Source organism: Gymnoscopelus microlampas (assembly GCF_963454915.1).
Source record: "Gymnoscopelus microlampas genome assembly, chromosome: 21".
Classification (NCBI taxonomy): domain Eukaryota; kingdom Metazoa; phylum Chordata; class Actinopteri; order Myctophiformes; family Myctophidae; genus Gymnoscopelus; species Gymnoscopelus microlampas.
The window spans coordinates 46,845,697-46,861,472 of NC_139958.1; the positions used below are offsets into that span (position 1 = coordinate 46,845,697).

The window sequence follows — 15,776 nt, forward strand, 5'->3', positions numbered from 1 at the left end:
GAGCCTGCCTACTGTATACTACTGTATCCGGTTCTATTTAAAAATATATATATTATACTATTTAGACCAATGCTAGGTTATTTCTATGATCCTAATTTACTGAGGCAATACACTGTCTCTTTTTGTAAAGTCGGTCTGCATTAATTAATGCAGACCGACTTTTTTCTGAAGCTATGTCTGCATACATACACTCTCAGTAAAGTAGTCACAGTTCAATGTATTATAACTTTTGTATTATAATGTATAATAATTATTTGTGTTTGTTTACCTGGCAGTGTCTCAATGTGCAAATCTCATCAAATCATACTCAAGGCAGCTTAACCAATTAAGACCGGGAACGCATCTGTGTCATTTTAAGATTTATTTGGCTATTTAAAAAAAATCGTGGACAGTTTGTGCAAATCCTCAGTGACATCGGCTACTTGAAAATAGCCGATCTACAAGCTCACGTGAGCTTGTACATAGGCTATTTAAAAAAGAACTCTTGCAATAAAATAAAGAATATTTTGATTTTTTTACATTTTAACAACACAAATGCTCCCTGGCACAGAACATTTTCATGAAAATATTTGATGAAATATCAGCTATTAGGTGTACTCAAATGAAAGTAACTACAACTAGCCTGATACATATAAATTAAATTAATAAACACATTATATCTATCTGACTCTCTCTCTCTCTCTCTCTCTCTCTCTCTCTCTCTCTCTCTCTCTCTCTCTCTCTCTCTGTTCTAGGTTCGAATCCAGAAGGGCTCCGTTCTACTCACTCTAGCTCTGTGTTCTCGCGATACCGGGCTTCACTGCGGGAATTGCCCGGTTTAGTTGTGCAGCTCAGCACTCATATCCGGTCTACAGCCCGCCTACCGTATCCGGTACTTTCAAGCCAAACACATAGGGACGCATGAACCGTGTTTCCGTATCCGGTACAGACCAGATGTGCAACTCACAAAGTGAACGGATCCCATCGGTGGCAGAAGTCTTCTTCGCCGCTTTATTATCCGGACGGCTGTTTTAATGTTCGCCCGTCGCTTGTCAACACGCCGCGTGAACCTGTTTCTATGATGGAAAAGGAGCATTCCGACGTCAATAACGTTATTAATGCAAACCATAAGACTTTATTGGTTTGTCAGGGTGAACGTGAAGATCTAAATGGTGGACATTCGTCCTCAGAAGACGTGGAAACCGAAACAGACGCGTTTGGAGATCTGGCCGCGCTGCCGGTGGAAGTTTGTGAAAGACGACCGACGTGTTTACGATGCCGGTGAGTGGAGACGAAAATAGCAGACCTACAAGCTCACAAGGCGTTGCGTCCGCTTATATATGTTTTTGGAGCGTATTACATTAAGGCTTTTGTAATGACCCTTATTTTGTATTCCTTGTTTCACCGGAAGGAAACATATGGTCAAAATTCCATTGACCAGATCTGTAGAGGGCGCTGTGGAGTAACCAAAAACATTGTTTCCTTCCAAAAAGTGTTTTAGACGTGTTACAAACAAACCCATTCTATTTATAAACATGTTTATAAACATATTACCTGTCACCCTCAACACTCACTGGCAGGTAGGAACTAACTTTGATGTTAAGCAAGGGGGTCCTAATAACAAATTAAACATATTGTAGGGGATATTTTTGGGTGAAAAATATTTAAGGTTTTGTGTTAAAAAAAAAAAAAAAATTCAGGTCTATATTGTGATAGTAGTCATTGCTATATTTTGTTTGTTCAGTAACAGGGGTCTCCCAGGCTCGCCAGTACTTTAGTAAACAGAAAATATATATTTCTCGTGTGTTGCTAATTTTAACCAATCAGGAAAGAGTACCAATAGTGTTAATCCTATATGAGTTCTCTCTCCTTATTGGATAAAATTGGAATCCCGATCTTAGTAAACACAAAATGTATTTTCTGTTTATTAAAGTGCTGGAGAGACGGGGAGACCCCTGTTACTGAAATAAACACTGTAGCAATGATTACACAATATAGAACAATTTAACACTTATTTTAAGAAAAGAATACCACTTACAGCACCTTTTTAAATATGCTTACTTGTTAGGCAAACGACTAAATAATAATTCTTGAATAAATGAGTGAGTGAATGAATATACATAATGTGTACGTTAAGCATTGGTGGAAAAAGTACTCAATTGCTTTACTTAAGTAAAAGTACCAATACTGCAATTTAGAAGTACTCCGTTATAAGTAAAAGTCCGGAATTAAAAATTTACTTGAGTAAAAGTGCAAAAGTATTGGCATCAAAATATAGTTAAAGTACCAAAAGTAAAATTACTAAAATATTTGAAAATAGCAGATCTACAAGCTCACAACGTGTCGCAATGCGACACGTTGTGAGGTTGTAGATCGGCTATTTTCAAATAGCCTAGGTATATAAAATAAGGCTAAAGTGGTTAATGTATGTTTTATTACATAAAAATGTATATCTGAAAAGTAACTAGTAACTAAAGTTATTATAGCATAGCTTTAAGCAAGTGCTTACTATGGGATATCATCGCCCCCTGGCGATCACACAGAGCAAAAACAGGACTCCCGGAACTCCAATGACCATTGGATGAGGGTCTTGTGACGCAAAACTCCGGCGACTGGAGGGGGTATAAAACCCCTTGCGTCACAAGGGCTTGTTCTCTTCTTCCACTCTGCTACGCGAAGCACACAGAGCCTTAGAAGCTTAAACTACGGAGAAACTGAAGAAATCCAACAAAACCCATAGCGAGGGCACTACTGTGCTACTCTAAGGGCGCTTTCGTTTAAAAATAGTTTCAGTTTATTATAACTCTCCCGTTTCTCGAATGTCATCGTTTTTTATTTCTCTTTCCTATCCTCTCCGTTTTCTTACCACGAGGCACCGCGCTAGAGCTAACGCTAAAGCTAGGCTAACGCTAAGCTAACAAAGCTAAGCTAACGGCTAGGCGAACTAGCCTTTGTTTGTTTGCCTCATGTTGTGACGGACGAAGGAAAGAATGGAGGCGCCTCGCAAGTGCGCATTCAGGGGATGCAGTCTTCGGATCACCGCGGACGACGATCACCGCCTCTGCATCTCCTGCCTCGCCCGAGCCACGCCTGGCTCGCCTGCGAGCGTGGACGAGACTGCGGCTGCGTGCCGTACATGGCCTTCTCCGAGGTCCAGCTGGACCGGCGCATGCAGCGGGCCATGGACCTGGCGGCCAAGGCCAGCGGCACCGCTAGCGGCGATGCTAGCCCAGAAGCTCCCCCGGCTAAGGCTATAAAGCCTGCGACCAGCAGCCAGGGAGCCATGGGCCCTCCGCTCCGCTCGGCCCCACGCGCCAGCGGAGCCATCAGCAAGGTCAGGGATGTGCGGGCGACAAGAACCGCCGCTTCATCCCCCGACCGCGAGGACGCTGCCGAGGCCGGCGGGCCTTCCCAGGGCAGCGTTCCCGACATCTTCTCCTCCACCACCACCTCCAGCACCGCCTGGGGTGACACACCCACTCCATTCGTCAGCAACGAGGAGGACCTCGTTGTGGTGGATGAAGAAGATGAGGTAGGCCTCACATCCTACCAACCGTCTCAGGAGGTTGCGATGTCCAGCCCGGACCGTCCTGAGCCTACACCGGAGCCTGCTCCGGATACAGCGGCGGTCCCTGTGGTTGCCAATCAGGTGTCGGAACCACGGGAGACCGTGACCGCTGTGCTCAAGCGGGGCCATCGCCAGATGCAAGCTCGAGCAGCCGATGGAGCCAGCGAGGGCGTCCGTTGGTATCCCCATCGCGGGGTTTCAAGGCCTGACTCCTCTGCCCTCCCGCCACATGGAGTCCAAACTCGTCCCGGAGGCCGCTGGCGTGAAGAATGCCATCCAGTTCGCCTGGGCCGAGCGTTTGGTGCCGGGGACTCCGGGATTCTCCACCGACATCCTGACGGGGGAAGAGCTGGGAGTCTGTGGCATGCCGCCAATGGACAGAGAACTCGCCGCTGCCATCGACAAGGCCAAGAAAGGTACGGTGAGAATCAGCCGCAAGGATGGGCCTGTTTTCGCCGACGGCGCCAGGAGGGCCAAGACTCAGACACACGCCACGCTCTACGGGGCCTCGGCTGCGGCAGCCAAGGTACTGAACGTGGGGTCGCTCTTCCAGGGTTCCGCCGCGGCGGTGCTCGATGAGATGCGAGCCCGGCCCCTGGAGGAGACAGTGTCAGCAGCACAGGTTCACACCAAGCCTTCGGAGAGGACACCGCGGAGCTAGCGAGGCTGATTCAGCTCGCGATACTCTGCTCGTGTACCGCCTTGATGTGGACAGGCCGAGCCATGGCCCTTACAGCCGACCTAGAAAGGATGCAATGGCTCGACCTCGCCTCTGGCTGCAAGGCCATCCTGACCTCGGGTCTGAAGAACCTACCGCTCAAACCGGGCAACCTCTTCGACACCGCTGCCGACCTGATTACCAAGACTCAGGCGTGAGAAAAGCAGCTAGAGGAGACTGCCACAGGCCTCCTCTCAACTCCCGCGACCCCCGCTGCGGAGAGGCCTCAGCAGCAGGGAGCCGCGGGCAACAGACGCACCTCAGGCCGCAAACGTGGTGCATCCGGAGCGTCTTCAGCCAGGGCCACCTCCTGGGAGCGACCCAGCAGCTCTCTTGGTGGCCAGGACGTGAGGCGCAAGAACGTCAAGAAAGCTCCCCCGCCTCCCCCTTCGCGTAGGCCCCACCGCAAGGACAGCGGGCCTCGGCGCGGTGGGTGGAAGGGTAAATGACACTCATTTCCCGGTTCTACCGGGCGAGCACCAGCTGATTGCCCCGCGACGGCTCCTCCGTTATCGTGCGGGGCCAGCTTTTGTTCAGCACTTCACCAGGAAAAGGACTGGCGCTTTCCTTGCCAGCTCGGACAGGGTCGAGGACGAGTCCACCAGTGCAAAGAGACTAAGAGAGACGCCTTTTCCAGAACTATTTGTAAAAAATGTGCCGCCTGTGTTTGGAATAAATCTGTTGCCAGAAACTCAAATGCAAATTTTTTCCAATGCAATGAAAAGCCATCTTTCCATGAGCCCTCGGTGTTCGTTATGTCCCCCAAAAGAACGGGGCGACATCTCAAACACCGCAGGGACGAATCCTCTGCATGCTGCAAACATTGTGAATCAATTTCAGGTAGAAAAGCCTTTAATTTCGAGTCAAATGTATCTAAGAGACGGTGTAAGAAGGGGGTTTTGTGTAGACGAAACTTTGTTTCCGACTGCTCCAGCGCAGTGGCTCCTTCCGTCCGGCAGAGGGCGGCAAGCTGCCTCTGCAGGACGGAGGAGGCAAAAAATGGACGCCTCTCAAGACCTTGCCAAAATGGCGGAGGTGGGGCGGAAGTTTACGTCTCACAAAACCCCGGTGTTACACCAGCGAAGGTCCCCAGGAGGGACGGCGTTTCCACTCCGGGTACAAACGCCACGCAAAAGGTCGGACGACGTGATACGAAAGTCACGCCTACGGGCCCCAGTGTCACTCTGTCAACACTCCCCCTGCGGGAAGGGCTTTCACCTTTCAGGGTCGGGTAGGTACATCTCCAAGGCAAGGTTCCGGGATCATACGTGACGAAGTTTCCCCACAGTCGGCCACTCGGAACCCGACGGGGCAGGTGACGACAGCAGCCTGGAGGTCGGGGATGCCTGGGGATCAGGGCTCTGCCGGGGGCAGGCCCTGGGCCTTGGGCAAGCGTGTGGGTGAGGGTTACCATAATGGGGGGCTCCCCCGGGGAACGTTTATGTGTCCCATAGTAAGCACTTGCTTAAAGCTATGCTATAATAACCCAGGCTTACGTATGTAACCCCGGTTTTATTAGTATCGTAAGCAAGTGCTTACATTTTTGAACCCCCTCTGTGTGCTTCTGAGCGTGCAGAGTGGAAGGTTTCAGAGAACGAGCCCTTATGACGCAAGGGGTTTTATACCCCCTCCGGTCGCCGGAGTTTTGCGTCACAAGACCCTCATCCAATGGTCATTGGAGTTCCGGGAGTCCTGTTTTTGATATCCCATAGTAAGCACTTGCTTACGCTACTAATAAAACCGGGGTTACATACGTAACCCTGGGTTTTCAAATAAATGTAGTGGAGTAAAAGTACAACATTTTCCTCTGAGATGTAGTGGAGTAAAAGTATGAAAATTGGAAATACTCAAGTAAAGTACAAATACCTCAAAATTGTATTTAAGTACTGTACTTGAGTAAATGTACTTAGTTACTTTACACCACTGACGTTAAGACTAAATAATCATTCATGAATAAATGAGTGAGTGAATGAATATACACAATGTGTACGTTACGTTAACTAAGGTATTTCTGTCCCTATCTTGTCCTTCTCTGTAGACGTCCTCAGAAGGTGTGTCTGTGTCCCTTCCTGCCTGTGCATCCATTGGAGGTTTCCACATGTCTGTACATAGTGCAGCATCCAGCAGAGGTAAGGATATAGATATGCATGTTTCATTCTTTAAATAATATTAATCTTGAATTTCCAGAAATCAAATCACCTTTTACCCCCTAAAACCTTCTGTTGTGAAGCTTTGCAGACGCTTGCAAGTAGGGATGTGCATGACTGGACAAAATCAAAGTTGATTATTCTACGGCTATTATTAACGAATATTCGATTATTCTGTTTCCCCCCCCCCATCAAATGACCATCCTAGGTTACAATAACAGCATTGCATTCATTGGCCTATCAACAGGTTTTCAGAAATATACAAATACAGTTGCATATATGCATATTTTACATTATAGTAAGCTAACTAAACCATTAAGAAGACAAAAGCTTCAACAGTGAATTTATTCTGGTATCATGAATTTGTCCATGTACAGCCTAGCATACTAGCCTTGCACAGACTAACATGACTGCTAATGCAGAACAGAATAAATATTACACCCATACTTGGCATCCTCTAAAATTTAGGTTTCGGATGACAATATAGCCTCTGCCAAAAAAAATAAAAATAATAATAATTATAATACTAATAATCAATTTATACATTTGTATCCTCAAAAATGGTTATTCAAATAATCGATTGTTCTGACCCATACCTACTTTGCAAGTTGATGTTTGTACTATAATCTAACTATTATAATGAAGGCTCTTTAATCATTTTCCAAGCCATGTTATTAACACAAGTGCCAGCGGTTTTTACCGTTCATTGGCGATCTGTTTAGAGCTGTAGAAGCCACAACGAGGACCCGAATGTAAACAAAGGGTGTCTGGGCGATGGCCAAGGGTCCCGTCTAATTACTGGAACTATAGCATTTCTACCGGGATTCGCCATTGCAGAGAGATAGCTCGTCGATAATGGCTTGTTTTGACCACTCTAAAAAGATATGGAGATATGGACCTTTTTTGCCCCAATGATCCCATCATTGGTGCGGATGCACCTCAGAAAAGATATGGAGATATGGACCTTTTTCGCCGGTCAGATGCAGGTCAGTTTGGGACAACGTCACATCGGTTCATGTCCTTTTTAACACATACACACACAGAGGAGAGATGGGCGACACAAAACAAAAAGCCGATCCACAAGCGCCAGCCCACGATCATCAACCCTCCCCCTGGAAACGAGGGGGTCCCCGTGGACCCCCTCGTTTCCAGGGGAAACTTTGTTTTCATAGACCTGGTTGCTTATTTCTCTCGCAAAATACCTGGCGCCCTTTGGAATTTGTAGGCCTGACGTCACCGTGGTTCTCAAACTGTGGGTTGGGACCACAACAGAGCCCAAAATAAATGTCAAATCATGTTTAAAATCAGTTTTATGCCTCTATGTGTATCTCACTAAAATGCCCATATCTCTGATTCTAGAGAAAAAGAGCTGTTTTTGATGAAAACCAAGCTGTATTCAACTACCTCTAGCTAAAAAAACATGCTCAAAAACATACTCACTTTCTTTTCCAGATGAAAGAAGGGAGTCTAATCTTTGTTTTGAGATATTCCATGTGTTCATAGTCATAGAACAAAATATTCTAGGGGTCCTCAAAGATTGGTCAAAATGGGCTCTAGAACAGGGGTTCTCAAACTTTTTTATACCACGACCCCATATTATGAGGGATTTTTTTTCGGCAACCCGATAGATACACACGGAGATAGACGGGAACGCCCAGGAACGCCCATTCGATTTTGTCCCGGGGGAAAACAGAACGATCTGCCTCATAGAGTTACATCATACACGATCGTTTGGATCACTTTCAGAGCTATTTTATGGACGATGGAGACATTGTCAGCCAAGAAAAATCCATCAGGACAGCTGGAACACAATCGTCCACTCGCCGTCGGCAAAGCTGACTTATTATTAAGATATATGTGACTAAAAAGACCAAACATTGACAATCTATGAGCTCACAGTGCGTCGGAACGCGACGCGTTGTAACTCTGAGCTAGATAGGCAATGTTTGGTTTATGTTCCCCCCAGAATACGTAAACTGGGGTTCATGTGGTTTATCAGATTATCCTTATATCTTATTGCATTAGTCAAGTTTCAGCACAAGCACCACTGAAACCGGAGATCTGTTTCCCTCTTTCCAGCTCCGTCTGAATATCAAAACACTGGCCCCAAAACACAGTCGCCCTGGGGCAAACCCGCCGGTATTCACCTGGTATTCCTAAATTCAGTAAAACTATGCCTAAACTGCTAAACATAACCTTATTCCTAAACTGAACCTCAGTAAAACTATGCCTAACCCTGAACTTATTTCAAACCGTAAAACAAATACAAGAATACAAGAACCGCTGGTCGGTGAGAAAAATGGGGGCGAGCGTGTTTTGGTGCGAGTCTTCTGGTTACCTCTTGTCTCGCTCCATGTTACAAAACATGTTTACATATGCACCGTGTTTAATCGCCTGGTAGAGACACTATTACAAGATATGATCAATTAAACTTACCATAATATCAAAACCCAACAGCCATTAAGTCATCAATAATGTTTATAGTGAATTTGAAGGACAGTTTAGACACTGTTTTGTGAACGGCATGTACCAACGCCATTACCATTTGGCGAAGTGCGTCATTTAATATCATGCAGGATTTAGCTCCGTGTTCATTGCCAGATTAACAATTGTGTTTTCTGTAGGTTTTTACACAAGGATAGTCTAGGGTTTGGCTTGTTTTGTGTAAATCGCTGCATGTTGCGTTTCCAAACTGTAATGGCGTCGATGTCTCCTGTACTAGTAGGAATTCACTAAAACGTGTTCTATAAACATCATTGATGAATGAATGGCTTTTGCTTTTTGATATTATGATAAGTTTAATTGATCATATCTGTAGAACATGTAATAGTGTCTCTTACCAGGTGATTAAATCCGATAACCTCGGGCCATTGTGTTGTGTTGGATCCTCTGTCCAGTCAGGACAACATTCCAATCGGACTCTTGTTTAATTTGCTAATGTAGCATTCCTTGTCGAGTGGCAACAAGGTTCTGTGCCTGTGATCTGGCAAGCCATGACGCCTGCTTTTAGATCAGTATACTTTTACAGCATATGAGTTTGAAAACCCACATCCCTCCGTCTATACCAGCTGGGGGAAATCTGTGTTTTCCCCCGAGTGCAACTCCGCCCTATAGGTACAACTGAACCCACTGATGACACTACGCCGTGTGGATGTATTCCATTCGCCATGGGGGCCCGTAGCACACATCCTTTCAGATGGGGATCCACCAGCCAAATACTTCAATGTGGGGGTCCTTGACATGAAAAAAACATTTGAGAACCACCGTGTTACGGCACCCTGCCAACAGGACTGTGATAATAATGCAACTGTTACAGAGTGGTTCACTACCTTAGCCTGATGGCTTGAAAGTCTAGTATCTCCCCTGAGTGATAGGGATGTCCCTTTGGCTTAGTGGTTGAGATGTTGGCTTTCCACATGGGAGACCCGTGTTCAAATCCTGGGTGTTAATCAACTGATAATGGCAAAGGAATGACATGTACTGTCTGTCAAAATTAAGCATCGATACTAGGGGTGTGCCGATACACTAATTTCACGAAACGATACGATACGATATTTGACTCACAACTTCGATACGATTTCGATACGATACGATACGCACTTTTTTTATTATGAAAATATATGGAGGAGAAAAAAAGAAAATGCAAACAAATAATTCTGTTTTTGCATTATTCAGACATGCAAACTTGTAGCTTTTCAGCTACAATAGCCGTTTTGAATCCAAATAGTATGACACCTGACCCGAAAAAAAAACATGTTGTCACTCTTTTCACTTCGGGGACGTTTGCATGCCTGATTATTATGATTGTAAAAAAAAAAAAAAAAAAAATTTTTTTTTTTTCAAAAACGATATTTTTTTTTCCAAAACGATACATATCGTCGCGAAAACGTATCGCGATATATCGCGGGACGATATATCGGCACACCCCTAATCGATACGCTTATATATGCTTTGATAACATATCACAGGAGGTGGTACCATGTTGCGTTGATCTCAACATCATTACTGATAATGTAGCCTGGAAAAGATCCTTCATATTGTACAAGATATTTATGTCAAGAATCAACCCAAAGAAGTGGGTGATTTTTTTCGTTTTTTTGCATGAGCTCCATCATGGGGAGAAGGAGAAAAGGGAGAAGGAAAGGGAGATTAAGGAGGAAAAAAATGACAGTAAAGAAATATGTCAAAGAGGAAAACTAATAAATAGAAAATCAAAAATAGCTACATATATACACAAAGACGAAGACCAGCAGATACAGTACGTACATGAGGTTAAACATAAGGTACAAATTGTATGTATTGCCAAGATTAACCCTTTTAAGACCGGGAAAGCATCATTTGTATCATTTTAAGATTTCTTTGGCTATTCAAAAATAGCAGATCTACAAGCTCATAGTGCAGCACTCGGTGCCACGGTATGAGCTTGTAGATCTGCTATTTTTGGAAAATCGTGAACACTTGTGCAAATCTTGGAATATCTATTTTTTAAAGAGAACATTTGTAAAATATTTAGTTCCAGGGACCCCCCAGAAGCAAAGATTTGAGTTACAAATGTAAAAAAAAGAGATTAATTTTTCATGATTTTTCAAAAAGGGTTAAAGCGGCACATTGCTTTATTGTGTTTTTTTCCCAGGAGAGCAGAGTTCTTCGCACAGTTCCTCTGCTCGCTGCCTGTCTGCCTCCAGGAAAATGCAACGTCTTGGTGGGAAGAAGATTCAGTGAAGAAAGGTGAGCTGGAGGTTAGAGCAGTGGTTCCCAAACCTTTTAGCTCAAGACTCAAAATATGGTTTGCCCGGTATCCAAACTAATGAAAATGGCACATTTCTTTCACTACTTCTTAAACATTGTTCTTATTTATTAATGGAAATTATTAGATTTTTCCATTTTATTTATGAAATACTTTAGAAAAATGTAGGAATTGTTTTTAATTGATAAAAAGTGCGCGCATGGACGGACGGACAGGGGGCAAAACATAGTCTCGGCCACGCCTTCGGCCCGTCGGAGACAATTAACACTAACCATATTGAGTACCGAAGTCGTGATGTGACTCCTGCTACCCCTGGGAAGTTTTTGATAAACACAAATTCAATCATACATACAGTATTGTAGTGGTTCTCAAAGTAAGGTCCATGGACCCTCTGGGTTACATATAGACTCTTACAGGTCTGTAACTCTCAGAGTTATTGTGTTCCTTCAAATGATAAAGTTTGAGAACCACTAGTATTGTAACTGTATAGCAGACATGAAGTCCACACACCACCTCTGACAGTGTGATAAAACTTGGTTCAGGAAACGGTTCCAAAATGTGATGGAACCAATTCCGGTTCCTGAGTGTTGGACCAGATTTCCTTGGGATCCCAGCCCTAATCACATCATAAACCAGCACCAAGTTGTCTTTTTCTAAGTGTGGCTGTTTTGCTCTGTGCTCTCAGACATCCAGATCTGGCTGCAGTCTGTCAGGACCGCCGAACGTTGATCCTGTACCCAGGCCCGGGTGCCCAGAACCTGGAGGAGCTGGTCCACAGCCACAGAGGACCAGAAGAGCCAGAACCCAGCAGGACACATTATAACGTCATCATCATAGACGGCACCTGGAGTCAGGCTAAAGACATGTTCCTGAGGAACACCCTCCTACACCTACCTAAACAGGTATTATAGCCATCGGGTGAAAAAAATTAAAGAACATTTATTAGTTCTGTCAGTTTGTACTTTTTCCCCCTACCAACAAGCTGTTTATTTCTATTTGTTTCCTTATAAGTTGGATGTTTTCTAACTTTAACCCTTTAAGACCGGAAAAAGACAATAGAATTTTAGTAGTCATTAAGCTACTAATATAGACTGAAGTAATTAAAGCGGGTCATGTTTGCATGTTTGGAATTGTAACAGCTGAAATCAATACTATATCAGTATTCCGATATTAACCTGTGGGCCGCATTTAGGCCGCCAGTTGCCTATGTATGCTCTAGGCAATTTTAAAAGATAAAGAAAGATATAGGTCAGGATATACGTTTTTCAGCTACAGTAGATTATAGGGATGTTAACAATTAATCGATTAATCGAATTAATCGATTAAGAAATTATCCGATTAAATCAAACAATTAACAATTAACACATTGGGTGCAAGTATTTTGCAATACTTACATGGAGTGCCAAAACCGTATATATACGTTTTTTGAAGAAAGAAAAAAATCATTTTTTTATTTTTTTTAATTTTTTTTTTTTTTTTACCTTCTAAGCACCAGGAGATATCATTTACCGAAGATTTTGACTCCAATCCACTTTCTGGTTAACTTATGACTTCAAAAGCCTGTATCTCGGCTCCTAAAAAATGGTTAAAAATCCTGGCACTCAGTGTACTCTGTTTTTAAAAAAACCTGGCACCCAATGTGTTAATTGGAAAAAGAAAAAAAAACTTTTTTTTTTTTTTTTTTTTTTTTTTTTAATGTTCAGAACCCAAGATATGATGATTTGAAGATTTTCCGCTCCATTCACTTCTTGTTTAACTTACTGAAAAAGGATGTATCTCGGCTCCTAAGCACTTTTTTTTAGGATTTTTTTTTAAATCTGAAATTAAGATTCTCAGATTAAAAAAAAACGCCGCTTATCAGTTAACCGGTTAATCGGTTGATAAGGTTATCAATTATCAATTAATGAATTGATCGATAATTTGCATCCCTAGTAGATTACAAACCTTTCCACTTTTTTCCATAACCAGTGGTCTAGGACTCGGTATTGGTATCAGACCCAAAAACCAGTGTGTATATCTGTGTTCTGAAATTACATGAGTGATAATACATTATATCTAAATGACCTTCATTTGGAGGCAGATTAATTCAAGAATTGTCATTAAGAGTTCATGTTCATCAAGTGATGATGTTATCGTTTGTAAAGAGTTTTTTATTTGAACTGGATTTGAGTTTTACGAAGTTCCAGTCAATCATTCTCAGCTATATCTAAACATTTATAGAGCCAGCTGGGTGATATGGCTTAAAGTTTGTTTTCCAGTTCAGGTTAAAACACAGTGTTGCCAGATTTTGCGAGTGTAATAATGTAATTTAATTCAATGAAATGTTAATATGTTTGTGTTTCAGGTGCAGCTCAGTAAGGCGGTGTGCAGTCAGTACGTGATCAGAACTCAACCCACCAACATGTGTCTGTCCACACTGGAGTGTGCTGCCGTCTGCCTGTCCATCTTAGAACACAACCAATACATCCAAGAGGTACATTGACATAATCCTATATTAACATTGCCTAGAGGGTGGGTGGACGGTGGACGTCACAACATCCCGACTTGCTCCGATTAGGGCTGTCATGATGCTGACATTTTAGAGATTAATTGTCGCTCAAATCATTTTTATTAACCTATTAAGGCTGGGAAAGCATCTGTCATTTTCAATTTTAACCATTATCTTATACTTTGGCTATTCAAAAATAACAGATATACAAGATCATAGCGCGGCACTCATGACCTTGTAGATCTGCTATTTTTGAAAAATCATGAAAATGTGTGCAAATCTTTGAATACATATTTTTCAAAGCGAACATTTGTAACTCAAATCTTTGCTTCTGGGGGATTCTACAAATGACTTCTAAATCCTAACAGTTTTTTGAAAAAACTTATGTTGCTATAATCAGTTTAATTTCAAGGACCCCCAAAATTATATGTATTTGGCCGCGGAAAAAATAGCAGATCTACAAGCGCATAGCGTGGCACTCGGTGTCGCGCTATGAGCTTGTATACTGTATCTGCTATTTTTGAATAGCCAAAGTATAAAAGAATGGTTTCTCAATGGGTTAATGATTTAATTGTGTTACTGTTGTTGAACATTGGAACATTATGAATAAAAAGTACATTTCTGTTTGGCTTTTAGGCTTGGTAAACAAAAGGTGCACAGGGCAGATAACCTAGTCCTATGCTGCGTTGATAAGAGCAATGGTCACCGAAGTATGGCCATTTGAAGTGTTAAACACTGCTATAACACTTATGCCGAGCAGCGATGCACTTGCAGCACCCGGGTCCACTGTCATACCTTGTGTTTGGGAGGTAGGGGTCAAGCCCCCAGAACCCAGTGATTGCATTGAAGCGCATTGGACATGCTGGCCATTCATAGCTACTGCAGCTTGGGCCACTGTACATGAACGAGCGAAAACGGTTTCGACCAATGGACTCGACTCACAAGCTTGCGCATGAGCTTGTGCACGCGGCTGCGCACCTCTGTGACGCACAGTGACGCACAGAAGCCCCAAATAGGCCTCGCCCATCACATTTCCAACACGGAAGAAGGGGTGATTTCCGCCGATGCGCTGGGTGAGAAATTCAATGCAAGTGGATGGGAGGGGATATCCGGTGCCCTCTCTATTATTTTTAACTCTATGGTAGGGGTCCATGACCACTTCCTGGAAAAAAAAACGGTAGTGAACAGATCCACTTTCGGGTTGCACAATTGAACAGTCCACACCGCTCAGTGTGTGGGTGAAGTTTCTAGGCAATCCGACGAACCGGACATAGGAAAGGAAAACCGAAAGTGGTCATTTTTTGATGAAATTGGAAGTCTGTGGGACCACCCACCAAGTTTGAAGCATGGGACATTGTGATATATACCTGATTTATTTTCTCTGTCAGGTTCTGCCGAAGCCACTGCAAGCTTTATAAATGTATTTATACATATTTTAATAGATTATTTTAATGAATTTCCCCCCTCAGGTTCTGTTGAAGCCGTTGCAAGCGCTGTGCTCCTTCCAGCTCCAGCACGGAGCTCAGGTTCATCACAGCAAGGAGCATCTGCTGAGGAACGGCCTGTACGACAAGCCCATGCCCAAAAATAAACGCAAGATCAAGAGGATGGAGAAACTGGTGACAGAAAACGTTTGTCCCAGATGAATGCAAATGATCGACTGCTGCTGGAAAGAAATGGCTTTATTAGCCTTCATGGCGGGCTCGCCGAAAATAGCCCTATCTGGTCGTACGAAGAAGTGAGGGAAACCTGTAGTCATAAAAAAAAATCAGAAACCTGCCTTCCAGTGACATCATCGGTAGACAAGTTAGGTCATTTTAGACTATATATATATACATATATATGTGTGTGTGTGTGTGTGTGTGTGTGTGTGTGTGTGTGTGTGTGTATATATATATATACACACACACACACACACACACACACACACACACACACACACACACACACACACACACACACACACACACACACACACACACACACACATATCTCGGTTTTATCAATGAAAGAACTATGGCTTCTATTTCAGCATGTTAACTTTCGAGGAAGAGAAAGGCTGTAGTTTCTATTAGTTCGTCGGTGATGTCGCTGGTTGGCAGGTTTCTTAACTATCCATACCTACCAAT

General features: G+C 43.5%; 1 protein-coding gene across 1 annotated transcript; it reads left to right on the top strand.

The window, feature by feature from the left end:
- The first annotated feature begins 1,010 nt into the window (after positions 1 to 1,010).
- On the top strand, positions 1,011 to 15,527 carry LOC311037669 (tRNA-uridine aminocarboxypropyltransferase 2-like). The gene is made up of 6 exons (XM_084046919.1): positions 1,011 to 1,260; positions 6,304 to 6,394; positions 11,046 to 11,140; positions 11,845 to 12,061; positions 13,504 to 13,632; positions 15,117 to 15,527. Exons 1-6 carry the CDS (start codon positions 1,058 to 1,060, stop codon positions 15,291 to 15,293), a joined length of 912 nt encoding a protein of 303 aa, XP_083903045.1. The 5' UTR covers positions 1,011 to 1,057; the 3' UTR covers positions 15,294 to 15,527.
- Positions 15,528 to 15,776: the final 249 nt, after the last annotated feature.

Excerpts from the sequence above, each read along its gene's own strand:
- LOC311037669 (XM_084046919.1), top strand. The coding sequence starts at position 1,058 with ATGATGGAAAAGGAGCATTCCGACGTCAATAACGTTATTAATGCAAAC. Across the intron at positions 11,141-11,844 it reads AGAAGATTCAGTGAAGAAAG|ACATCCAGATCTGGCTGCAG; the intron begins GTGAGCTGGAGG and ends CTGTGCTCTCAG. Across the intron at positions 12,062-13,503 it reads TCCTACACCTACCTAAACAG|GTGCAGCTCAGTAAGGCGGT; the intron begins GTATTATAGCCA and ends TTTGTGTTTCAG.